Source organism: Oenanthe melanoleuca, chromosome 1, assembly GCF_029582105.1.
Source record: "Oenanthe melanoleuca isolate GR-GAL-2019-014 chromosome 1, OMel1.0, whole genome shotgun sequence".
Lineage (NCBI taxonomy): Eukaryota > Metazoa > Chordata > Aves > Passeriformes > Muscicapidae > Oenanthe > Oenanthe melanoleuca.
The window spans coordinates 104608398-104635650 of record NC_079333.1 but is presented as its reverse complement, the minus strand read 5'-3'; the positions used below and the strand labels follow the sequence as shown (position 1 = coordinate 104635650).

The window sequence follows — 27253 nt, the reverse complement described above, 5'->3', positions numbered from 1 at the left end:
CTCCTGAGAGTTGAAGGAATGGTTGTACAGAATGAGAGGCCCAGCCCTGCTCAGAGCTTTGTTTGTGTCAGCAGCCTGGGATGTGCACCTATGGAAAAGTACAACAGTAGGGCCAGAGCTCCATGAGGGGAACTCAGTTAAACGTCATAACATTTGGTGGGATTTTGTGTAAGGCATTGATGGAGTCCTGTATATTTGGATTTGTCTCTGTTTACTGTCACATGAGCAAAACACTTCTTCAGAACAGGAACTGAAATTGCTTTTCCATCTGGTAGCCAGAGCTAGGTGTGTGATCTGAAGGCCTGTCCTTTCACTACAGTATTTGTGAAAAAGTGTCATGTGCTGTAAGTAACCAGGAGTGCACTGTCTGTTTGTTATGTGTCCCAAGAATTAGCGGCAGGTGAATGTCTTTTGGAGAAAGACACCTGCTGCTGCTCTCCAGTTCCCTTTCAGGGCCTGGCCTTCAGCAATTACTGCTTTGAAGCAAGACAGTCCTTTGACATAAAGGATTTCCTTCTTAATTTATATCTTTTGAGAAGTTATTCCACATGGAAGCGTCTCTCCTCTGAAGGCACACTGACAGGCTTGGGGCTGTTCAGCCTGGGGAATGCTCTGGAGAGACCATAGAACCCCTCCTGGTATTGAGAAGAGGTTTGCAGGAAAGCAGGGGAGGGACTTATGGCAAAAGCATGTAGATAGGATAGGGACAATGGCTTTAAACTGAGAGTAGATTTAGAGTACACAATAATTTCTTCCAATAGTGAAGCACTGGCACAGGTTGCCCAGAGGAGCTGTGGATGCCCCATCCCTGGAAGTGTTCAAGGCCAGGTTGGATCAAAGAAACAGCGTGGTTTAGTGGGAGGTGCCCTGTCCATGGCAGTGGGTTGAAACTGGATAATCACTGTCAGCCTTCCAACCCAAACCATTCTGTGATGCTATGAAACAAGTTAATACGTTTTGAGTATGTCAGTTTTGTTGCCTTGATATGCAGAGCCAAATCCTGTTGTCAGCCTTGGCTTGAATACAGTTTGTTTTGATTAGAATTTGGGGCTCCAAGTTTGGAAGTTCACTTTCTGTGCTCTTACTGCTTGCTTAAAGTCATGTGAGTGCTGCATGTGGGAGCATCTTGTGCAAGGTGAAGTTGGATACTATTAAGTAGATGTATCGGAGCTGAACTTAGTCCCAACACCAAGTTTTGAAATTAAAGAGTCCTGAAAGAACTGAAGTATTTTTGTTACATGAATTTGAGGGCAAATAGAATTATATGTTTACATGAATCTTCTCAATGTTCCAGAAACTTGCACTGCCAATGACTTGATTTCAGGTGTATGATGTGGAATGATCACCAAAAAAGGTTACTTGAAGTAACCTGTTTTTCAATGAGAATAATTTTAGTTTGTAACTGTTGCAGTTTTTCAAATTCTGTCTTGTACTGTAGCATTAAGACATTTATTGCTTTGAACTAATGTTGGAACCTGATGCAGTTGACTAAGTCTTATATATGCTTACTTCTCTAGGAGGAGAAAGAATTTAAAAGTTGTTTTTTTTTTTTGTAATATATGCTATTTGAGATAACATTTTCTGATTGCTGCTTATCAGGTGTATTTTAAATGTTGAAAGTTAGATACTTATTGTTTTACTGAATGGCACCTTAACGACAGGTTTTGCTTAATCATTGAATGCATTTCACTTTCAGTGCATGTCAGTGTTAATCAGTGAAATGCTGTGACCTCCAGTTCTCTATTCTGGTTATGTAAATAATTTCCTCCTTCCTGAAGATACAAGGCACAGGGAGGAAAGAAAATGGAAAATGTGTGGGGGTGTGTATATATTGTAACTACTGAATTAGGTCAGTGTTACAGATTTGGGGGAGGTGTTTCAAGTTGAGAAGTCGTTCTGGTTGAAATAAAGGAATAGGGTAGAAGTCTAGAATTTTTAAACTAGAATCACATCATAATCCTTGTGATGAGTCAGTACTTATTAAGGTTTTAAGAAGGCTGTTCCTGGAATCCTGTATGAAACAAATCAGTGATACCTTTCAACCCCAAGTTTGTATTGCTGCTGTTGAGCCTTTTTGCAATGCAGCGCTTGTGATGAAACACATCTGTGAGCTCCTGTTTCATGGGAACATTATTCTGTAAATAAATTGCTGTATGGTTGTTAGAAAGCTCTGTTGCTACATGTTCAGCAGACTCTTACTCTGGCATTCATTGTTACCACATGGCAAAGTAGATTTTGTGACATATGTCCTCACTTGTGTATAATCAGAATACTTAAGTTAAAGGAAAAATAAGTCTGTCCCTCTAGATAGGATTTAGGTAGTGCTCATGAATAATAAATGTATTTTGAAGTCTGCCTCTGTCATCTGGCACCTTGCATTTGCTTTTTTCTGAGACTGTATTTTAAAGTAGCTAATTCAGGGAAAAGGACTGTATGTATTTGGGGTATTTCAGTTACTTTTGAAGAGGAGTCTTGGAGTAACTCAAATGAAGGCCATTCCAGAAGTCAGCTGTATTAGAAAATTGTGTTTGTTCTTTATCATTGCACACTAAGATGCCATCCTTTGTGTTTGGTGTGGCATGTTATCCTCTAACAGAGTATTGTGTACATATTTGCTTCTTACCTACCACTTATCCAGAAACCCACATCTGATTTTTTTTTTTCCCTGGCTTTTAAAAAGATGCTTTATTTCTCTCCAAAATAAAATTAACCTATAGGCAGAGATTGCAGGCTGTGGAAGCTGAGGTGAGGTTCAGGTGTGCAACTGTACTGGATGGTTGAGCCTGGAAGCAGAGGCCCCTCCTGAAGGATGGTGCTGTGCCTGGTGTCCTCTGTGTGGGCAGCAGGGACTCTCTTGGAATGCTGCTAGTGCTGGGTGGTGCCTTCTGAATGGGGACCATACAGAGTCAAAAACCTGCAGTTGTCTTTTTCTGAGGCTACTGAAATTCCAGTCAGCTGGAGCAAAAACCAACTTTCACTTATGATTTATTTAGTGGTGGATCAGGGTGATATAATGAGATGAAAAAAATATGTCAAATTTTCTCAGTTGGCATCAAAAGCAAGTGTCAGTGGGATTAATTTGACTCAGTCTTCATAGCCTCAAACACTGCTTGATTAGCAGTGGAGGAGTGAGTTTGTCACTTAACAGGGTTCTGTCTCCATCTTGACCCTGTGTTAAAACAACCATTCAAAGCTTTGGGTAAAGGTGGTAATTCCTTTTAATGTGGCTTGTACCTGGTGTAGGGCAACCCTGGATGTTTGAAAGACTGGGGAATGAGGTACTGAAGGCAGTGCTGCAGAAAGGGGCCTGGGAGTCCTGGTTAATGGAGAGTTGAATGTGGGTCAGCAGTGCTCTGGCAGCCAGGAGGGACATCCCTGTCCTGAGGGACATCAGGCTGGGCAAGGGAGGGGATTGTCCTGCTCTGCTCTGGGCTGGGGCAGCCTCACCCTGAGCTGGTGCCCAGTGATGTGAGAAGGGCCTTGAAGGGAAGCTGTGTGACGAAGGGCTGAGGTCCCTTGGTTTGTTCAGGCTGAAGGAGACTGAGGGGAGACCTCACTGCAGTCACAACTTCCTCATGAGGGGAAGAGGGGCAGGCACTGATCTCTGCTCTGTGGTGACAGTGACAGGACCCAAGGAAATGGCCTGAAGTTGTGTCAGGAGAGGTTTAGGTTGAATCTTAGGAAAAGGTTCTTCCCCCAGAGGGTGGTGGGGCACAGGCTCCCCAGGACAGTGGTCACAGCACCAGCCTGACAGAGCTCAAGAAACATTTGGTCAATATTCTGGGGCACATGGTGAACATCCTGGGTATGGTTCTGTGCTGGGACAGGAATTGGACTTGATGATCCTTGTGAGGCCGTTCCAACTCAGCATATTCCATTGATTCTGGGATAGTATGCTGGCTCCAAAATGAGAAATAGTAAAAATGAGATGTATATAAAAACTAACATAGAGTGTCCATTAGAATTTAGCTGTATGCAGGCAGTTTGAATTGTTCTTTTGGGCTGTCAGTACACTTAAAACCAATATGTCACTGCATCAGTTTACATTTGTTTATTTAAATAGGTATAAAGGCAATTCTTCAGCTGAGCCAAACTGTGCCTTGGTGTGTTGTAACTCTAAAAAATTGAAATTTAATAGTTTGAATTAAAGAAGTGATGCAAATTCAAAGTTTCATGGTTAATTAGTTCTAGAGAGATTAAAGCAGTGGTGTGTTCTCTGTGGGCATGCAGTTTGATGTTTTCTCTGAAGCATAAATGGTAAATGAGTGGCTGAAAACAAGACTTGTAAACCACTGCCTTCTAATGCTGTTTAAGTTGCATGAATTGGATTATGATTGCATTTATGGAAGTATGTTTGTGTATTCTGTAATTGAAAGGAAAATACCTGAACAAGGATATCCCTGCAATTGAGAACATGTAGATACTACAAGAAGCAGTTAGATGATTTATTGGAGGTGGAGTATTTTTAGTTAGCTGCAGCATAACTTGAAGTTACAATTGTGTGTCTTGAGGTCATCAAACAAATTTGGAGGGAGAAGTGATGAACTCGCTTAGGAAGATTGGCCTTATCTAATGCACATGACTAAGACAAGTGGAATTCTGTGGAAGCCCTGAAATACACTTTCCTGGGAATGTAATTTAGGTAATGTACATGGAGAATTATGATTAGACTCTAAAGCAAACAATACCTAAATAAGAGAAAAAAAATAGAATATTCCTTCATGTAAATGTTTTGTATTTAGTAGCATCTACAAACTACATAATATTTTTTGTAGATTTTGTTTCATTCTATGAATTTGCAAGATTTTGGGTAAATTAGTGTCCTGGTTTGAAGGACAAATGTCTGTGAATTAAGGCAGAAGCTTCTCTTTGAAATGGAGAATGTAAACCCCCCTCCTCCAAATTATTATTATTATAATTTTGAAATTAAGGGGCTCTCAGGCAAAGATATGGGAATTAGGAATAACAGTTCTTTACTAGGAAAATTAAAATAGAAATACAGTATTACAAAGAGCAATCCCAACCCTGACAGAGTCAGGATACAACCTGACACCTGTCAGTCAGTCAGGGTGTTGGCAACTGTCCCATTAAATGGTGGCTGCATCCTCCTGCAGTGGCAGATGTGGTTCAGCTGGAGCAGTGCTCCTGTAGAAGGTGCAGTTTTCCTCTGAAGGTCTAGGGATGATGTGGAAAGGTCTGGCTTTCCTCTGGAATCCAGTGGAAAGACAGATAATTTGCTCTTCAAAATCTCAGTTTTTTGTGTAGGTAGGAAAGGCTTGGCTCCTCCCCCTGGGTGGAGCATCTCCCAGTGGGATGATGTAATTTTATCAGTCATACAGTGGGACTTAATGGGCCAGCAGCAGATGGTATCTTCCTGGAGGGAGGATGGGTTGTGGAAAAGATAAAGATGATTGCTTCACCTTGTCTTAAAGATGGCCCATTAGCAGATAATATGTGACACGGAGATAAGGAAATCACTACCCCACCCAGCTTCAACAGTAGATGATAGAATACACATTTCTGGCCACATCAACCCAAAACAATTGGCTATTTCAGTAGTAGCTTTCTTGTGTCTCCTGGTTAAGTTGTGTTGCTTGCCTTGAGCAGAATAGAATTTACAATGCTTTGCCCAGATCCTTCAGCTAAGCACAGAGGCAAAATCTGAGGGTAAATTCACACTATTGTCAGTCAGTCTGACAGGAGATCTGCAGTTTGTCCTGATTCCCTGGCTGGCATTAAAGTGAGTACTCTCTGGCCTTGCAGTGCACCACTTCAGATAATTAAAGAAACTGAAAAATAATCAGTCTTTGTACATTTGGCGGGGTTTTGTTGTTTCCTTTAGTACTCTGAACCAGCTCACTTCATGATAATTCAGCCCAAAGCATTAGAATAGGGAAGAGATGAAATCAAGCAGTTTGTCCATGGTGTCAGCTGTTGTGGAACCGGTGGACACTCTGCCTGCAATTTAAGGCAGCCTGGACCAGGATTGCTGCTGAAATGAGCTCTCTTACCCTTTTCCTGCTTCTGTGCTACCTTGGTCCTTCTGCCAGCACAAGGTTTTGACGTGGCCTTTGTATGACCCAGCCTTATTAAGGAAGAATGGTGGTGATTAGAGGTTTATTGTCCTGGTGGTTGGCTTAGGGCTGCAGAAGAGTGCAGTGTGAGTTGGCAGCAATTTGATTTCACTGGCTTATGTGAGTACCTCAAAACCTCCATCAGGTAGTGCAGGGGAACTGACTGCATTGAACTGCAGTAGACTGCAGAGTATGTGTATACATATATATATATGTGGCAGGAAACTTACTCTTGCTGGTACTTTTCACTTAGTGATATTTATAAACATCAGTACAAAACAATTAAATACTCAGGTGGGCATTTTTTTAAAAGCACAGATTAAATACCAAATACATTCATTTTAAAAATTGCATTTCAAAAATCAGTTTCTTCCTAAAGAAAGTTTTGAGTTGGTAATGCATTTATTCTGGACTTAGTAGGTTTACTAAGCCTTATGAATAGTGAAAGCTAGAGATGGATTGCGGTTGAGTGTTTTGAAACAATATGGTTTTATTCGAAAGTGAACATTATACTAGTGACATTATTAGAGATCTCTACGTTTGTTGGTGCTGTTAATATTGGAGACTGGACAGAGGAATTAGAGTGTATTCAGTCAATTTTTATAGTATATGTAATGCCTGGCAAATTCACACAATATAAGAAAAGATTTTAAAGTGTCTTGGAGAGAGATAACAGCACTGAAACTTGAGATGAGGCATCATAATAAAACACTTGGGAATATGCATAGTGTTAAAACTGAAATTTCACTCCAGTTGTTGCCTTGAGATTTTGGTGATTGGATCAGGATCTCAGCACTGCCAAAAGCATCTTGCTGGAAGCTCATACAACTCTTTCTATAACCTTACTTGGCTTTTTAACTTTCTGAGAACTGTTTTTGTTTTATGTGGTGCTTGGAAGTCTGAGTTGCTCTGAGGAATTATATTTCAGTTTCCGTGGTTATACAGTGCCTGGTGGTACAGAGTGGAATTGCTGTTATAACTTAATGCAGCTCTTTTTGTCTTTATATAACACAGTGAAGTTGAAACACAGTGACTGTGGAACTGTTGGTATACCATTACAAGTTCAACAAATCTGATGTCACAATTTTCTTCATATAATCTGCTAAACCACTTGGTGGGGATATGATGGGCTTTGTAGTGGGGCTGAAAGGCCCGTGGACCCAGGCTTTCTTAGGCACGTGCTGGATAAAGGGAAGACAGGTCAAATTCCCTGGGTAAATACTGATATGCTAAGAGGGGTTTGGCTGCAGGGTCTCTATTAGTCTCATCTGAGGTCGAATCAGTCTCTTAACTCCCTCTGACATCTGCGGTTAGACAGTCAGGAGGAGAGTATTGGAAAAGATTACAAATTTGGCTTTTTAGGCTCTTGATCAGGTCATTTCTACATAGACCTTGAGCAGCACCATGAATTCAGATGGAGAATCTATTATAGGAATTCAGGCACAAAAGAGTCAGGGTAAACAGCTGCACACATTTACTCTGAACACAGAGTAAACAGCCACACATTTGGAATGTGTGTCAGTTTCTCAGTGGTGTAAAGATGATTATAAATGTAATTTTTACTGGGAGCATTAAAATAATGTTAAATTTTTCAAATGTGACTTTGTCAGTTGTAGTCAATAGAAAGAAATACTAAGTCTAAAATAGAAGATTCTCTATAGAAGCATATTTATTTCTGTAATGTTCATTTCTGAGTGTGGATTGTGTTTCCATCCATGTGTTAATACTGGATATTGTCTTTTTTTTTCCCCCCCTCCAGGTTATGCAATGGTCTCTGCAAGATGGCATGTTCTTGAGTTGGAGCTTTTTAAGGCAAGCATATGCTGGTACTTCAACTTTACTAAGTGGACTATAATTTCTTCTCTCACATCAACTACATAAGCAGACAAAATTGCAAAGATCTGCCCTGTGTCGAGTATGACAGCCACGACTCGTGGCTCTCCGGTAGGAGGGAATGATAGCCAGGGCCAGGCTCCTGATGGACAGTCGCAGCCTCCCCTCCAGCAGAATCAGGTATGGTATTAACAATCAATTCACTAAAAATAAAGGAATTTGTTATTTAGAAGTAGTGTTCCTGAGTTATTTTCATTTGTGTATTTCTGGAGAGTTCTCATTAATTTAGACATTTTTCTCTGCATGTCTGGAAGTACAACAATATTTTTAGGGATGAAGGAAGTGGTATTGGCTAAGTAGGTATAGTTAGAGAGCATGGCATTGCAAAAATGCTCCCTTTTCAGACAGTGGCATAATTCTTTCAAGCATACCTGTTTTGGATAAGAAGCCACAGGTTGATAAAACCACACTACATCTGTGAGTTCAATTTCTGCTCTGTTCTGCAAAAGCACTTTGTGGATAAAGCATCTTACTCAGGTATCAGCCCTTCCAGAGCAGCTGCATCCTGATCTCTGTTCATTGTACTTGACTTCCTGAACAGCTTCTCATGTTCCTTGCTTTCACAAGAAAAGCAAAAGCTTTCATATATTACATCACAGTGTAATGATTCTTTTTTATTAGGGAAAAAATACCAGAGAAAATGCTTTTAAACAATATCATGTAAAACCAAAACCATTTAAGAGAAGAACCACACTTTGCTATTAAATTCAGTATAAAAATGGTATTTTTTTTAATACCATGAGATTTAGTGATTACTCCTTCCTGAGAGTGAATTGTACTTTGGTATGTCTGGTGGGTTGGCCCTGAGCTGCCAATGAAGTCTCTGCTGTTGCTGACTCCCTCTGCCTCAGTGGGATGGAGAAGAGAATTGGAAGGAAAAAGTGAGAAACTGTTTGGGCTGATGTAAATGCAGTTTAATGAATGAAAGGGAGGGGGAAACAAGTGATGCAAGTGCCATCACTCACTACCAGCTGATGGATGCCCAACCAGTCCCCAAGCAACAGCTGCCTTGGGAAAAAAAAAACCCCTTTGTTTTATTGCCAAGTGTGAGACTCTGTGGCATGGAGTATCTTTTGGGTCATTTCAGGTCAGCTCTCCCAGCTGTGTCCCCTCCCAGCCTCTTGCCCTGCTAACTGCTGGGGCAGAGTGAGCATCTGAGGATGGGTAAGGTTTGAAGGGACAGCTAGTGGTCATCTAATCCAGGCTCCCTGTTCAAGCAGGATTCCCATGACCACCTTACCGGGGATTGTGACCAGAAAATATATCTCCAGAGGAGGAGACTCCATAACCTCTCAGTCAATCCATTCCAGTGCTTAGTCAGCCTCACTGTTAAGGTCTTCTTCATGTTTGGGTGGAACTTAAGGTGTTTGCCCATTCCCTCTTGTGCTGTTGCTGGGCATCACTGGACAGAGTCTGATCCATCCTCTTCTACCTTTCTTCAGATATTGATGAGGTCCCCTCTAAGCCATCTCCAGGTTAAATGGGCCCAGTCCCTTCAGCCTTTCCCCAGTGAGATGCTCCAGTCCCTCCATCATCTTTGTCACCTCCACTGGACCCGCCCCAGCAGCTCCATGTCCCTCCTGTCCTGAGGAGCCCAGAACTGGACACACCAGCCCAGGTGATCCTCACAGGGTTGAGCAGAGTGGCAGGATCACCTCTCTGACCTGCTGGCAGTGCTCTTCCTAATGCACCCCAGGACCCCATTGGCCTTCTTGGCCACAGGGACACGGTGCTGGCTCAGGGACAGCTCATTGTCCACCAGGAGCCCCAGGTCCTTCTCCCCAGAGCTGCTTCCCAGCAGGTCAGTCCCAGCCTGTCCTGGTGCCTGGGCTTGTCCTTCCCCAGTGCAGGACCCTGCATTTGCCTTTGCTGGATTTCAGGAGGTTCTCTGGCCATCTCTCCATCTTGTTGATGTCCTTCCCAAGGGCTTCACGGCTCTCCAGGGTATTGACCCCTCCTCCCAGCCTTGTGTCACCAGAGAACTCGCTGAGGAGGCATCTGCCTCTCACCCCAGTCATTGATGAGTAAGTTGAACAGTCCTGGGCCACGTATTGAACTTCAGGGGCCACCACTGGTGACAGGCCTCCAACTGGACCCTGTGTCACTGATTACCAACCTCTGGGATCTGACAGTTCTCAGTCCACCCCACTGTCCACTCAGCTTCTTGAGTTCATGAGTGCAGCTGCTGTGAGAGACAGAGTCAGAGCCTTGCTGAAATCAAGGCAGACAACATCCACTGCTCTCCCCTCATCCATCCAGGTGGTTGTTTCATTGTAGAAGGCAGTCACGGTGGTCAGGCATGATTTACCTTTAGTGAATCTATGCTGACCTCTCCTGATCATCATCTTGTCTTCCATGTGGGTAGAGGTGGCCTTAAGTGAATTGTTCTGTCACCTTTTTGGGAGTTGAAGTGAGGTTGACTGTCCGGTAGTTCCCTGGGTCCTCCATCTTGCCCTTATTGAAGACTGGGGTGACATTTGCTTTCTTCCAGCCTTCAGGCACCTCTCCTGCCTCACTATGGTTCCAGCAGTTCTCTCAGCACTTGTGGGTGCATTCCATCAGGGCCCATGGACCTGTGGATATGAAATTTAATTACATGGTCTCTACCCAATCTTCTCAACCAAAGGAAACTTCCTTCTTCCAAACCTCCTCCCTGGTCTCCTGGCTGGGGCAGCAACAGGACCATATTTTCTCATGTATTTATTTTGATTGTGATGTATTTGAAGAAGTCCGTGCTTGACATCCTTAGCCAGGTTTAATTCCAAATGAGCCTTGGCTTTCCTCATTGCATTTCTTCCTACTCCGACAACATCCCAGGTGGCCTTTTCTGCTTCCACCTCATGGTGTCTCCTGCCTATCTCTGAGTTCTGACAGGAGTTGCCAAAGAAAAGAACAGACCTTGAATCTGTGCCAACCCTGTTCAACAACAGACAAAACACTGGTGTGTTACCAGTGCTGTTTTGGTCACAAATCTAAAACCCAGTACCCTACAGGCTGCTGTGAAGAAAATAACACTCCCTGCCAACCAGATGCGGTATGGCAGGTGAAAAATGTTCTTGAGGTTTTGTCTTCTTAAGTCTTGCTCTTATTGTCAGTTCATACTATTCCTGTGTATGAATAATAAGAGGCATTTGCAAAATGTTTTGTGTTTTGCATGGCCCATAAAAGTGGATGTAACAATCATGTTCTTTGAGATTGATTAGTACATGGTTATAGTAGTGAGTCACTCATTTTTAGCAAACTCTTGAAAAAAGTGTTTTTCACGATTGTTTTCTTCTGCTCTTTTGTTGAAAACTATCTATTTAAAGTAATCAACTTTTCTGGACAAGGTGTGTAGAAACTGGAGCTTCAGTGTATTTATTTCACCTTCTGCAAAATGATCTGGTGAAAGTAGAAGCTGTTACCAAAAAAACCCACTTTTCTCCCTGGGAAAGTAGCTTGATTTTTAAACTGTGAAGATAGAAAAAATATAGCACATTTTAGAATCTGTTTTTTGTTAATAAATCTGAAATCAGTTTTTTAATATTGATACGTACTTGAGATTATTCTTTGGAATACATTATGACAAAAAACTGCCAAAACAAGGGGAACACAAGTGCAGGTAGTACTTAAAGTATTTTCCATCCCAATTTTAGACTTCTTCACCTGATTCTTCCAATGAGAACTCCCCAGCTACCCCGCCTGATGAGCAGGGCCAAGCTGATGCTCCACCCCAGCTTGAAGATGAGGAGCCTGCATTTCCACACACAGACCTGGCAAAGTTGGATGACATGATCAACAGGTATTTTCATGCTTTTTGGACAAGATGTAGATGATTTGTGCAAACATCTTCATAGTGGAATCAGAGTTTTTGTACCTTTGTTTCACTGTATTTCTTGAAATGCTTTTTTTATTGGGTAAAGTTGTAAAGAGAAAGAAGCCTAAAGCAGAATGCGTTTTTGTTTGGGTTGGTTAGTGTAATACTTGTCAGGGCATTTAAAAATCTATGTACTGAGCCTATATTTAAAAGCATTACAATGGGGCAAGAATTCTTGATTTTTCAGAAGCACAATTGAAATTGGGTTTGTTTGTTTTTGAATATAGGCCTCGATGGGTTGTTCCTGTATTGCCGAAGGGGGAATTAGAAGTTCTTCTAGAAGCTGCTATTGACCTAAGTAAAAAAGGTAACTGAAAGACATCTGATTATTGGATTGGTGGGCAATTTTTTTTTCTTCTTTAGAATCCCTGATGATGGCTTAAAAGTTGTTAATAATTTCTGTTACAACTCTGTTTTTGAAGATTGTGTCAGAGTGCTATGCAAAATCTTCACAGATGAGAACTTTAAACAAGCCATTAATGGAAATAGGTGCCTTAGCATGAGTAGTGAAATTGAATAAGCTCAGAGTTGTAAAAATCCTGTCATTCCTGTCATACCTGTTTTCTGTATTCACTTTGATATCAGACCTGGTGGGTTTGGTCTTCATAGCAGATGCTAAAACTCAAAGAATTCTAGTTGTTTTTATTTTTTAATAAGTCTCTAGTCTAGCTTTCAAATATCTTGCAATAATTTTTCTTCAGATTTGGCACATATATCCTTTTAAGAATATTAGAAAAAAGTTAGCATTTTAAACTATTAGTCTAAGGATGGCTTAGACTAATACCCCTACCAGTATCTGCTGGTATCTGACTTGGGAGAAAAAGGGTTCCATATCAGGACAGTGTATGTGTTTGCTAAATTGTACTGGTGAGATTGACAGGTTTGCCAAGTGTTCTGGAAAGTTCTGTTCTCCTGGGAGGTTGCTTGTGTTTGAGTAATAGCAAGAGTCACAGCAAATTTTTTAGGATATCTCCATTTACCAGCTCTTTATATTTAGAATATAGCATCATACAAAGTACCTGCTCATTCTGCATAGGTGCTGGCCCCAGACGTCTTCATTTTTATGTTAATAAATGTTTTTCTTAGGCAGCTTTAAGAATAAAAAACTAATTGTGGTCATGATATTCTGTGTTGTCTTGATTATTAAGTCTTTCTTGCTTTGGACCACTCCGTGAAGAGACGAAAGTTAGGGTGCATCCTTGTGATCCAGCACAGGATAATGACATATTGTTGCCAACACTTGATTTGTCGGCTGTAGTTGTGCTTGGAATTGGTGGCTTTGTGTGTAGCTGGGTCTGGCAAGAATCCTTAAGCTAGTGTAGGATGTTCAAGAGATCACATCTGTTCTGAAGGAAAAAAATACCAGCTTTTCAAGAGAAAGTGCAGCCACCTTTGTGTCTGCATTGTTGGAACAGTGCAGTAAAAAGAAATTATCTGCTTGTGATGTGTGAGAGAGGAGATGTGTGTTCTGCCAGCTGTTAAGTCATCTTTAAAAAAAAAAACAAAACAACCCAAAACGTAAAAGCTGTCAGTGCAGTGAAGTAGTATGAGCAGAATGAGATTTCTAGCCACTTCTGACATCAATGTACTTCCCCAAAGCATCAGACTTAGTTGAAAGTTCCCCAAAAGAAAAGCTTATTTTTCTTCTTGAAGTTGTGAAAAACAGTGGAAACATGTTCATATGCTTTTGCACTTTGATTATTATTAAGTTGTTGGCATGCAAGTCTAAAAAGTACTTCTGTGTTGCTACTTAATTATCATTTCTCTTGCCCTCTAGATGAATTCTCTTACATGTATATGCAAGGATTATTGGATAAGGAGAAAACAAGGAAAGCTCTTAGTTGTTTACTGTGTTATTTTTACAGCTACATCCTAGATTTTTGGAGGGTGTTTTATTGCTTGAAGTTACGTGATGGCTAACGTGGTTCCTTTTAAATAACTTCCAGCTCCCAAGGAATGTGATAGGGTGTAACTTGGTGTAACTGACACTGTTATGGTAGCTCAGAGCTTGGCAGACAGTTTGAAAGTGGGATTTATATGGAGAAGCAATATAAATGCTTCTGTTGTGTATGTTTCTTAATAGATTAAATTGCCTCATTATCTCAGTAACGTCTAAAATTGGACTCCTTGCTACCTGTCTATGCGAGTTTTTCATATTCAAAAGGAGAAACTGAAAGGACAGATTGAGAAATAACCAGCTTTTGAATTACATAAACTCTGTATTTCTGTATCTATCTTACTTAAATTGTGTAGCAACAAAACCTAGAAAGACACCACTACATGTTTTTGTCAAGCACCATTTTCTTGTGATTAGGGCTCTTCAGTAGCTTTTGTTCCTAACACAGCCAATGGCCATCAGCATTCTGGAGTGACTACAGAGTAGCTACTTCTTTGTGACCCTGGTTATAAAATGAGTGATATTTGCATCATCATTTAATCTTCTCAGGAACTACAATTGAAGGGGACATAACTGAACTAATTGAAAGTACATATATTAATTGAATGTCCACCTTCAAGCATTACCACCTTCAAGTGAAAGGAGCAAATTTGACAAAGTAATATGAATCCTGTTAAACTGTGACTTGTATTATTCCTGGCAGATTCACCCGTTTATGAAAAATTATCTTTTTATGTGTAGGCATCGATCTATAGTTCCTTGTTAAACAATGAGCCATGATACTGTCAACAGATAGTCTGGAGTTACTTGCTGATAGAAGAAAACCTATTTGAAAAATAGCATTTAATAGCTAGACTGATGTTTATCTTCACAATAAATCTGGAATACTTATGGAGTATTTTCAGTAATGAGATTTGCACCAGAAATAACTGTCATAGTAAATTATATATTATAAATTTAAAAGTTAAAAAAAAAAGGTTTATTTTAAGGTTTTGTTTTTCTATAGGCAAGAATATTCTCCACTCTTTTTTCAAAAGGATTTTATTGCTCTTAACATTTACACTCAGTTTTTAACATGTTGCCAGAACTTTCCAATGTGACATATGCAAGCAAGATGAAAGACAACTTTTGGAATTTATAACTTACTTAAACTGAAATGAGATTTCACTACACAATATAAACCTTCAGACTTGATCCCAAATTTGTGTTTATGATGAATTGCACGGAATAGGAAAGAGGGGGAGGTCCAAGAAAAAAATTAAATCTGTGTGTGCATGGGCACACGTGCATTCAAAAGTTAGGCCAGCCCAGTAATGGGAGTTGTTTCCAGCAACCTCTAAAGACCATCTCTATCTCTCTCCAGATGATTCATCTACATTTCTGTGGGACCACTACTGAGTTCCTTACTGGAGCTGTATCTTCTGCATTTCCTTGAAATGGTTATTTTTGCCCCTCTTCATTCACTGGTTATGCTGTTAGCAAGTAGATAAGAGAGAACATAAAGAAGAATGGAAGATAAATATTGTACTTACTGTTATTTTTGCTAGTATATATATCAAAATATTTCATAAACATGGGGCAAAAAAACAACCCAGATCACATGTTTTTAAAAACAATTAAAATTATGTAAAGGAGTGTAATTTTTTGAGGTGGCTTTACTAGAACATTAATCCCTCAAGTTTTTTGTGCATTTAAGCTTATGTAAGTTTTTTTTCACCCAAGACTTGTTTAAAATCTGTTCTGAAACTTTAAACACCAAACGTTTGATGTCCAAATGTTGTTATTTAACCCCAGCCAGCAACTAAGCAGCACACAGCCACTTTGCTCACTGCCCTCCACTGGGATGAGGGAGAGAATCAAAAAGGCAAAAGTTAAAAAATTCATGGGTTGGGATTAAGACAGTTTTAAGAGGTAAGACAAAAGCCTTGTGTGCCAGCAAAGCAAACTGAGGAATTCGTGCACCCCTTCCCATGGCTGGGCAGGTGTTCAGCCATCCTCAGGACAGCAGGGCTCCATCACGGGTAATGGTGTCCTGGGGAGACAAACAACATCACTTGTAACATCTGCCCCTCCTTCTTCCTTAGCTCTGTAGGCTGATCATGACACTGTATGGTCTGGGATATTCCTGTGGTCCTTTAGGCTCAGCTGTCCTGACTGTATCCACTCCCAAATCTTTGTGCACACCCAGCTAACTTCCTGACAGGATGGTGTGAGAAGCAGGAAAGCCTCGAATCTGAAAGCACTGCTCAAAAGTAAAGAAAACATCCCTGTGTTACCAGCACTGTTTCCAGCTCAAATCAAAACACAGCCCTGTGTGAGCTACTGAGAAGAACTTACCAACACCAGTCTCTGCTTTCAGCATTTAAATGTTCATGTAACAGCTAACGAAATTCCATGTCTAATAGTTTGTTGTTCTTCCTTATTTTAAATAGGCCTTGATGTCAAAAGTGAAGCATGCCAGCGATTTTTCCGGGATGGGTTAACAATATCCTTCACAAAAATCCTTACGGACGAGGCAGTGAGTGGCTGGAAGTTCGAGATTCATGTGAGTTTTTGAAGTTGTGTTTCTGAAGAGAGTGGTAATTTAAATAAGGAAGAAGATTGCCTTTGTGGGTAGAGGGAGGCTGTGAAAACTGGGTCTAATCTTTGAAGCTCTGTAGTGAGTTGTGAGAACACTCTTGTATGCATGGATCTGGACAGGCAATGGGGAGTCATCTTTCTGTCAGTGTTTCACTTTATTGTCTCCAGTGTTTTGGAAGGAAATAAAACATGAGAGATGATTTGGGGAGGACCAGAACCATGTATGTTCCGAATTATAGTTCATATTAATTGTGCCCTGCCACATTTTTACTTGTTCTTTTTTTTTTATTAACAGAGATGTATTATTAACAACACTCATCGACTAGTGGAACTCTGTGTGGCCAAGCTGTCCCAAGATTGGTTTCCCCTTCTTGAACTTCTTGCCATGGCCTTAAATCCTCACTGCAAATTCCATCTGTACAATGGTACTCGTCCCTCAGAAACAGTTCCTGCAGGAGTCCAGCTTGCTGAAGATGAACTGTATGCCCGTCCTCCTGACCCACGATCACCAAAGGTATGAGAACCTTTCCAGACCCGTGTATTTTAATCTGTGCAGTGTTACCTAATGACACAGCAGCTGTAGAGAAGTGTTTTAGAGTGGGGGGCAAAAGCCCTCTTCATTCTCTCTATCACTAAGATGTTCTGCTGCTTATGACTGCAAATTTAATGTACATTTCCCCTTCTAACTCTTCCTGTCTTTGCCACAGTCAAACTGTGTCACATGTTTCTGTGGTAAGCTGGCACAACCCTGCTGGAATTCCATTCCACTGTGTTAATTGGCTTGCTGGCATTTGCCAGTTGATGGATTTACCTTCTCCCTTAACATTAAATTTTGTAGGTGACACATTTTGAAGATTTGACACATTTGAGATTGTTATAAAGTAGGAATTTTCTCTCCAATTGTGGTTTCCAATCACGGAAGAAATGTTTTTAATAGGACACGAGATACTACTGTCATTGTGGTTTTTTTGGTGGCTTTGATTTGATTTTGTTTTGGGGGCATGTTGAAGGTTTGGGTGTTTTATGTGTTTGGGTTTTTTGTTGTTTGTTTTTGTAGCTGTGGTTTCTTGGAATTTTGTTTTTGTTGTATTTTTTTAACTGAAGTGAAGATTAGCAATCCATTCTGATTCCTGAGTCTGAAGTTTTCAGAACTGATCTCCAAATGCCATTGATAAGACTTCAGGAGTTAACTGAATTTTATATATATTATTTTGTTTAGTTTTTTTTTTTTTTTTTTTTTTTTTTTTTTAGTTTTTAATTTTTTTTTCTTTAGTGGAACTGCTGACTATTGACTTTAAAGAACCAAGGATATAAAACTCCAGTGTCCTTGAACTTACATGGCATTGCTAGTTGTGTTTAGAAGAATGTTACTTTGCATTCTTAATGTTTTTATATGTGTCATTATCACATCCAGGGTGAAGAAAAAATACCAGAACTGTCAGGCTTTCTGCAGTAATTTAGCAGCCAAAGCTGGACCTAAATTATAGTCAATTTTATCCCTGTATGTTTAATAAATGTCTTTGAGTAGCTTGTATACAGCATCTGTTCTTTGACATAACAGAAAAGATCTTGTTGCCTGTTTCTGAACATTTCCTTAAAACTGATATTAAACTGTTGTATAAAGACTTTTTAAAAGCAAATATTGTTATTAGCAAGTACTTGAAAATATTTCTAGATGGTTCTTTGTAAATATCAGAAAAAAACTGTTTGTTTTATTGCAGGGTTGGCTAGTAGATCTTATCAACAAGTTTGGCACATTAAATGGATTTCAGATCTTGCATGATCGATTCATGAGTGGATCAGCATTGAATGTTCAGATCATTGCAGCTCTCATCAAGTAAGTTTTTTTCATAAATAATGGTGTATGCATTTGCAAAAGTTGGACTCAGTATAAAATACTATGTTAGCAGAAAGCTTAGACTTTAATTGAAGCACTTCCTTTCACTCCATCTCTTCAGCTGGTTGTGTCTACATTCACCATTTCATGTGCTTCTAAGTAGATACGAGTTTCTTTAATTAATTGCATCTTATTATTATCATAATATTACATGACTACTGAGTGTGACACTTTCCCTTTCTTTCTTTCTTTGTTTTTTAGGCCATTTGGACAATGTTTTGAATTTTTAACATTACATACAGTGAAGAAATACTTCCTTCCAATTATAGAAATGGTTCCACAGTTTTTAGAAAATTTAACAGATGATGAACTGAAAAAAGAAGCAAAGAATGAAGCCAAAAATGATGCTCTGTCGATGATAATCAAATCTCTAAAAAACTTAGCTTCGAGAGTTCCAGGACAAGAAGAAACTGTAAAAAATTTAGAAATATTTAGGTTAAAAATGATTCTTAGGTAAGATGCTACTCCTAATATTATATGCCACTGGTGACATTTTTTTCCACACTTCTTACATTAAATTTTTCTCACAGGTTGTTACAAATTTCCTCTTTCAATGGTAAAATGAATGCACTAAATGAAGTTAACAAAGTAATATCCAGTGTGTCATACTACACTCATCGACATGGTAATCCTGAAGAGGAAGAGTGGCTCACAGCTGAAAGAATGGCAGTAAGTGCTCCTTTTCAGTGAAGTTCATTGCATAGATTTTGTTTCTCCTTTGTACTTCAGCTGTAGAATAGCTCTATATTGTGGATTCAGCACACACTGTTTTTTTTTCATATACAGTGTTAGAAACACTAGATATCGTGATTGTAATAAAGCACTTTAATAGTAACCTTTCTGGGGAAAAATGCTGTATTTGAGTCAAAACTGCTGCTGAGAATTACTTTTCAGTGCTGCTAAAAATATGGCTTATAAACAAATCCTTGAATAGTGTGGGTTTTATGTAGAGCTTTAAAAACCCAGAAAAACCTAGATAAAAAAAGTGATTCATTTGAAACTTCAGTGCTACAGTAACTAGAAATTTAATGGTCATTTAAATAAGGATATAGTCTGGGTTTGGTGCTTCAGCTTTTTCTCATTGGAGTTCTAAGTGATTACTCTGCTTCTCACATTTCAGAAGCTGGATGGTTTGGTACAGAAAATTCTAGATATTACATTTTTGTTCTAATCAATATTTTTGTATTTTGAATACTGTTGCTTGAATGCATGTATAGGGAAGTATGAAAATGAGCAATTATAAAACTAAAATAAGAACTATTTTCTCTTAATCTTTGTGACATCTAATTGCGTTAAGTGATTTTTACACTGTTCTGCCTCATCTTTCTGACTGGCCACCTGTTGTGAGGTTTGCAATCTCCAAAAGGATATCTGACAAGAACAAATAACTGCAGTTTCGACTTTTTAAAGCAATAAGAGGAAATAGGTCTCTTTTTTACACATTTCCTACAGTTTGGCATTTCATACAAGACCTGTGTTTTTAACTGAAAACATCTAGATTTCATTATTTCATGAGACTATTGAATATTGTAAGTCTAATCAAGAACACTGTGGAAATTACGATGCTGTGGATGTTTGTTTTCCCTTTCAGTGCTCAGAGCACATCCTGCTTTGCTTCACTTGGAACAAAATGGTCTGACCATGTCAGTGACACCACTGGGAAAATTGCCTCTCCTTAAATATGACTTGAATATTTGCCTCTGATTCAATTAGAAACATTTAAAAACTAAAAGTGGCAGTACTTAAATAATCTTTTCTATATTTCAGTCCTTGCCAAAGTCTTTTTTATGGGATGTGCTGTAGGTGTGCCAGTACAGTTAGAAGTACCTTAAATGATTTGGTTTTGATACTTAGTGATTGTGAATTGGAAGATAAAAATTATGTTCTTTGAATAGGAGAGTTAACTCTTCTTCACACTGGCTTCTTATGTTTGAAATGGTTTGAACATTTTTATGCTCTTAAGTTCATGATTTTAATATACCTGAAAAAGAATTCGTCCTAAGATAACACAGTGAAGAAGGTTCTAATAGTAATCCAGTAATATCCTGGATTATTTAAAATGGTGGGATTTTTTTAATTGAGAGAGGAGACTAAAGATAAAAGCCTTCCTGTTGTGCTGCATCTTTTTAAATCTGTAAAAGGTTGGATTTTTGTTTTCTAGTTTAAATATCAATGATGGCACCTGAATAATTTGAGATGGCACTACTTTCTTTTTATGTTCAGGAGTGGATCCAGCAGAACAACATTTTATCAATTGTATTAAGAGATAGTCTTCATCAACCTCAATATGTAGAAAAACTTGAGAAAATTCTCCGGTTTGTCATCAAAGAGAAAGCTCTCACTTTGCAGGATCTTGACAACATTTGGGCTGCACAGGTAAATAATTCAGCTTCTTGTCTGCTGCTGCACAGGAGGCATCTCCTTGTATGTCATGTTGAGAAGAGAGTCTGGGCTGATTCTGCTCTGTGTTAGACAAAGCTAAAGAAAAAACTGAGATGAAATGGTGTTCAGTTTAGGGGTCTTGGAGCTTAAAATTGTCATCTCAAACGTCTCCAGTGGAAGGGGTCAGCTACATGTATATGTGAAGACTGAGGGAACAGTTTACAACATGTTGCAGGGATGATCCTTTATAAGTATTAAGAAACCTTCAGCATTGAACGAAGACATAATACGTGATAGTGTAGTATTTTAAAATGCATGAAGAAATATGTGTTGCTAGTCTCTGAGTTCCCCACAGTTGTGGAAGTTTTTCCTGGGCAGAGTGTGATTAGTAAGGCTTCGAATAATGACTGTTCTAGAAGTTGTTTAACTGCAAGTTCTTTTCCTTGTTTTGCAATAATTATTTTTGAAAAGTTCCAAGTTTTGCAATTTTGAATTATTTACTTACGTGATAAGGGAGGCTGGACTTGTGGGCTGCATGAATTTAACACACAGACTAGGCAGCTGGAGAGACAAAGTCATTGGCAATTACTGAGTATACAGAAAATGTAAAAAAATAAGATAGGAATGTGAATAATGGGTAGTGAAACACTGATTGTACAAGAAAGTCCTCAGGCCAGTCTTACAAGTGTGGGAAGGCTAACTCTAGTTTCCAAGACAGGGAGGGAGGGCTGTACTGGTTTGGGCAGTGTAAAATTTCTCCATGGTAGCTTCTGTAGTAACTATGTTATCACAACTCTGAGTTTTCTCACTTTCACCCTCCTGACTCTCTTCCCCCATGGCACTGTGGGGTGGAGAGTTGAGTGAGCAGCTCTGTGGTGCTCACTTGCCAGCTGGGTTATACCTTGAGAAGGGCTAATACAAGTTTGGTTATTTTGGTAACACAGTTCACATGTGTTCATGCTGTTCTGAGACTATAACAGTTTGGCTTAAGTGGATTTCTTTTCAGGTTGCATTTAAAACACTTGGGACTGCTGGTAAGGGGAGATCTCTGGTGTTGCAAGTAACTTTATCATGCCTAGGCTTCAATTCCAGCATGGCAGTAACTGCACAGTCTGAAACACAGTACAGTCTCTTCTTATTATCCCAAAGTCCTGTTAAGAGAATTTCATCGTGTAGTAGCAATACACAGATTACTTGAATTAAGGTCTGAGATCATACTGTTAGTTTTCAGCTTGTGGTCTATAGATCATTCCAGACTACAAGATACCTGTGGGGAAAAAGCAAACTTTGAGAGGTTAGTTTGCTATTAGTAGGCCTCTTTTATCTGTTTTAGAGCCTCACTTTTATTAAAAGGAGAAAAAATCTGAAATTTGAAAAAAAAAAAAAAAGTCTTCCAAGCCATTACCTTGCTCCTAGTGCTTGGAAATAGGACATGAGGATGAGCTAGTGTAAGTCAAACTTTCTGCCCTTCCAGAAAAATGTGAATCATTATGCAAGCCTTAAAAAATGGGGTAGTCCACCCTAACAGTTGGGAAAAAATGTAATAATAATAGAAGTAATTTCTGAAGAAATGTTCCATCCCCTTAAATACCCAGCTTGCTCTACTCACTTCTTATACTTTCAAGTAGGTGGCTACTTCAGTGCTCTGGCTGTAATTTTGCCCTGTACTTTTTTTGTGTGATAGTAACTCTTATTCTGGTAGATGATTTGTAGATGGTTTCACTGTGGCTTTAGCCATGGGATTATAACTAAAAATTAAGAATACTAAAATCTGCTGATATAGAATGATTTTCACCTACTTCACTACTCCCTATAGTGTATAGTAGTGTTTAGAAGTTCTTATTAAATGACTGCTCCTGAGAGCAGCTGGGGCATGAAATTCAGTAGTGAGGAGTTGATTTACTGTGTAGCTTTATATAACAGGCTATTTTAACTTGGCCTCAGTGGAGCAGTGGAAAGGTTTTGCTTTCAGGCTCAAGCACTTGGGTTGCTGCCTGGGTTTAGAGGGTCAGCATGCACCTGAGACTCTTAGTATTACTAAAAGCAGTGCAGTGATGCTGCTTTTGCCTTTCAAAGGCAACCTAAGTTTTAATTTTAATTGAAGTGTTTTCATGTCTTACAAAGCCAGTGTTCACAATGTAGGAGTGTATTTCATTAAAGGAATAATGTTGGAAGTTTCTAAATGCAAGCATTAAGTTGCAGCCTCTGGAGTTGCACGGAAAGATCCAGCTGTACAAAATACAGAATGGCAGAGGTTGAGGTCTCATGACTTACATTCTGGAGTATTTAACTGGAAATTCACAAACATTTCCCCATTCCTGTGCAGCAAGCTGACGGGTCACACACCAGGTTCTTTACCTCCTCCCACTGTCTGGTTCTGCTTCCCCAGATCCTTCAGTGCTTAACAGCTTCCCCAAACCTTTTAAAAACCTCCCAGATCAAAGTTGTTACCTTCCTTACTTTTGCTCTTCTTGCTCCCCCCAGGAGCTGGCCATACTTCTCCTTTTATTTGTTATATTATAGATGTTCTTTCTGCCCTGCATGCTTTCAGTTTTTCTTTATCCAGGAAATGGTCTGGTAAGAGGAAAATAATAACATTATGTTTTCCAAAGTCAAGTGGAATGAAGGGTTTAATAATTCCCATAACATGAAAATGAACATTACTACTTAAAATGACTTTTTTAAAACAAAAATTTATGGCATCTTATAAAGAATTTAAGGCACAGCATGTAACAAAGCTATTAGTCTGGTTTTGGATTTTAGTTTTGGTTTTAAATTATTGATGGAAGTTTATAGCAGGAATTGAATTTCAGAAGTGCTTATACATATATTTTTAATAGTTTACAAGATTAATTACATCAGAATGTGTATTCTAGGTATTTATTTTGCATTTTTTATTTCTCGCTTACAGGAGACTTTTCTTCAGTAAATCAACTATTGATTCTCATAGTCCAAATTTGTTAGTTTTGAGTGCTGATGTAAAGTATGGGATGTGTTTTCCAGCCTGGGCAGAAATTTTCTTCATGCTCAGAGTTAAATGGAACTAGCTTTTTTTCTCCTCATTGTCTTCCTCCTTAAATGTCAAAATTGTGGTGTACAGCAGACTTTCAGTTAAAACTGTGTCTAGTATAGAACTCAACATCCTGTCCTTAGTTGTTTCATTGGTGGATTTTTAAGTTAAAAAGCTGCTGGACTTCAAAACATTGTCTAGTATAACAAGTTGTTTTGTAGTAGAAGGCTTTAATTGTCCATGAATCCACTAACACGAAGGAAGTACTTCAGCCTGAGAAACTATGTGGAAATGCTAAAAATTGGTTTACACCTTAAAACACCTCAGTGAAATTAAAATACCAGTTTGTAAGTAAAAATACCCTTTTAGATTTTGTTGTCCACTGTCCCAGCTTGATTTTGTAGCAAGAACAAAAAAATAAATATTTTGATGCTGTGGTATTTATATTCTAAATAAATACTTGTGAGCTCACACACAAAGCACACTTAAATACTTACACTTAAAAGGGAAATCTAAATATTGTGAATTCCCAGTGAAGTATTCAGTTTGCTGTGCTGCTCCCACAGCATCAGCTTTTCTTGCTGGCCACCTCTAATAAGCTTCCTGTAAAAATTATGTCTTGGTGCTTGACTTAATATGAATTGTTGATGGATTCTTTTTCTTTTCTTCCTTACAGGCAGGAAAACATGAAGCCATTGTAAAAAATGTACATGATCTCCTCGCAAAATTAGCTTGGGATTTCTCTCCTGAGCAGCTTGATCACCTGTTTGATTGTTTTAAGGTAATTTTGTCTTTTGACTGTATTCAGGAAATGGGTTGTGAGGGTGTGTGTGAATTTGTGGCTTTTTCAAGTGTCTTTCTTTCTATTTCTTTTAGATTTGCTCAGTTTCTGTGTGTTAAAAGAATTCTTAATGAGTAGCAATAGTCTACAGTATTTAATTCAAGAAAGGCTGTTCTTTAATGAGCACTCCTTGTGATATTTTCTGTTTGGTTCCTGTCTAAAACAAAGGCTGCTTATGTTTGTTTAGTAGACAGTTTTGTTTTCTGGTTTAAACGCTTCAGGATAATGCACGTCTGTGAAACCTGTAGCGTTATAGTTATGTTTAGCAATCCCAGGAATATAGAATTTTCCAAATAAAGTAAGTTATTTATCTTAAATACCTTTTTGCATTTGTTTCAAATTAAGCGTTTGGTGATTTAATAAATTATGTTTTTCTCCTGGCATTAGAGTAGGTTTTGTCAGGTTTACTGGGCAGTGCTACTTTTGATCTTCTAAGTAGAGGAGATCAAGGACTTCCGTTCCCTGCTCCCCCAGCTTCCTCTTTATCATGTAATAACTTTTCTCTGTTTAGCTTACATACAAAATGAAACAGTCTCAGGAAGATAAAGTTGAATGTTTATAAACACAAAGTGATTTGTTTGAAATGACAAAACAACTTGTTTCTGAAAGTTTATGTTACTCACTGGCTTTTATGTATAACATTTAACATTTGCAGCTTCCAGTAGTGGTGCTCTCCAGCTTGGTTTACTGTTTCACTTTCAGGACATGATCTGCTGTACTAGAAAATGCAAGCCAGCTTTGGAACTCTGTTTTCTCTTTTTAGATAAAGGCATTCTAGTCATATTTTGGCTTATATGCAATTTGTGCTTTGTTTAGTGTGGTCCTGTAGTTGGGTGAACATGGTCTGATGTTCTGAAGTTCAGATGCTTAACCCAGTGCTCAGAGATTCTGTGTGTAAACTGTTGTGTCTGACCTTGAGAGATGAATATGAAGTGATGTTATATTGAGAACTTACCCAGGAAAAAGGACCATGTGTTTCAGTCAGATTCAGAGGCATGAGTGATACTAAAGTTTTATTTATGTAGTGATTATAAGTTATTTAAGAAATCTTTCAAGTGTAAGCATAGGAGTTTTGTGAAAGCATTTGAAAGAAACAGCTGAGTCCACTCTAATTGTTGGTGAAATTGTCGATGGTAGTGTTAACTTTTTCAAGCACATCTGTGATCTTTAAACAAAGAGCCATCTTTTTTTAAGCCTCAAGTTGAATAAGCTGTGGTTGCAAATACTGCAAGAGCTCTTCAGTTGTGTCTGGCTTATTTATTGCTCTAATTTGCTATTTATTATGAATCACAGGAATTAATGTGAAAGTACTTTATGTAGTTGCACCACTTTATTGTTGCATCGTTTGATAATAGTGCAGGTTATGTATGGAATTTTAAAAAAAAGGACTTTTATAATATTTTTTAAAAATATTGTCTTAGGCAAGTTGGACGAATGCTAGCAAGAAACAGCGTGAGAAACTGCTTGAGTTAATTCGTCGCCTTGCAGAGGATGACAAGGATGGTGTGATGGCACACAAAGTGCTGAACCTTTTGTGGAATTTGGCTCACAGTGATGATGTGCCAGTTGACATTATGGACCAGGCTCTTAGTGCCCATATAAAAATCTTAGATTACAGCTGTTCACAGGTGAGTAATCCAGTATGAAATCAGAGTTTCCTTCTATTCCCCATGGAAAATTCAAGGTACTCGATAATTTAACAAAAGTGTTACTTACATAAATTTATACAGTTCTACTAATATCCTAGTATTTTTAAAATGTTGCAGAACATATTTAAATCACTGTTGGTGCCTTAATGGGTGAGTGTGCAATACACCAGTTTGCCTGTCATGTTGCAGTTGGTGACATACTGTAATTAGCACACAGGAAGAAATGGAAAAGAACCCTACCAAAATAAATAGGGAGAAAGGAAAAGCAGCCCTCCCCCCCTGCCTTTGCTTTTTCCCACACTTCATGCTAATTTGTTTCAGTGGGTTTTATTGAGGTTTTTTTTATGCCAGTAAGTCCTTATCTGTCTTACATAATATTAGGAAGGACCTAGCAAGATCCTTTTCATACTATTATACACCCTCCTTCCCCACCCAAACTTCTGTGGAAGTCTGTCAGAGCAGTAATTAATTATGGTTTGAAATGAATCCATTATCCATGTTGTTAAGAATCAATTTCTCATTGTTTCTTGATATTTTATGACAGTGAATAGAAACAAGTGAAAGGAGAGAGAGCAAATTATTTAAACTCTTGTTAAATAAGTACTGAGTGTTTGAGTGCAGGGAGTTTGTAACACACTGGTAGCTGCTGCCAGCATGTAGTGCTGCTCACATGCTTTTATCCTTCAGAACTCAGATGATCCAGTATTTGTTTGACTTTGTTCTGTCTTGGAAACAAAGAAAGGGAATTAGGGTAGTTCTGAAATATGCTTGATTTTGATTATAAACTGCTGTTCTTTAAGGATCGAGATACACAAAAGATTCAGTGGATAGATCGTTTTATAGAAGAACTTCGCACAAATGACAAATGGGTCATTCCTGCACTGAAACAAATTAGAGAAATTTGCAGTTTGTTTGGTGAAGCACCACAGAACTTGAGGTAAGAATGGGATTCAGATAAAATTTTGTCTGTTAAAAGTTGGGATGGGTTGGAATTTAATTGGTTTTTTTTTACAAGAAGTCTGGGAAGTGTAGGTAACACCCTAACCCATGTTGGAAGATGGTCTTTAGTTTGTTTTAGTGTAAATGGTGTCTAAAAAGTCAGACACCTGAATTTGGTAAGAAAACATTAACTGCTGCTTCATATGTGTTTTTAATAATTTTTATGGTAATCTAG

General features: G+C 38.7%; 1 protein-coding gene across 1 annotated transcript in view; it reads left to right on the top strand.

Moving 5' to 3' along the window:
- The window catches only part of LOC130253428 (probable ubiquitin carboxyl-terminal hydrolase FAF-X), a 297854-nt gene that overhangs the window by 16462 nt on the left and 254139 nt on the right, over positions 1–27253 (top strand). The window contains exons 2-13 of the mRNA XM_056492007.1: positions 7834–8087; positions 11603–11748; positions 12051–12130; positions 16153–16265; positions 16596–16814; positions 18022–18137; positions 18399–18650; positions 18728–18866; positions 20421–20573; positions 24266–24370; positions 25852–26058; positions 26880–27016. Coding sequence (XP_056347982.1) covers positions 7992–8087; positions 11603–11748; positions 12051–12130; positions 16153–16265; positions 16596–16814; positions 18022–18137; positions 18399–18650; positions 18728–18866; positions 20421–20573; positions 24266–24370; positions 25852–26058; positions 26880–27016 — 1763 coding nt within the window. The 5' untranslated portion in view covers positions 7834–7991. The remainder of the gene's footprint in view (positions 1–7833; positions 8088–11602; positions 11749–12050; positions 12131–16152; positions 16266–16595; positions 16815–18021; positions 18138–18398; positions 18651–18727; positions 18867–20420; positions 20574–24265; positions 24371–25851; positions 26059–26879; positions 27017–27253) is intronic.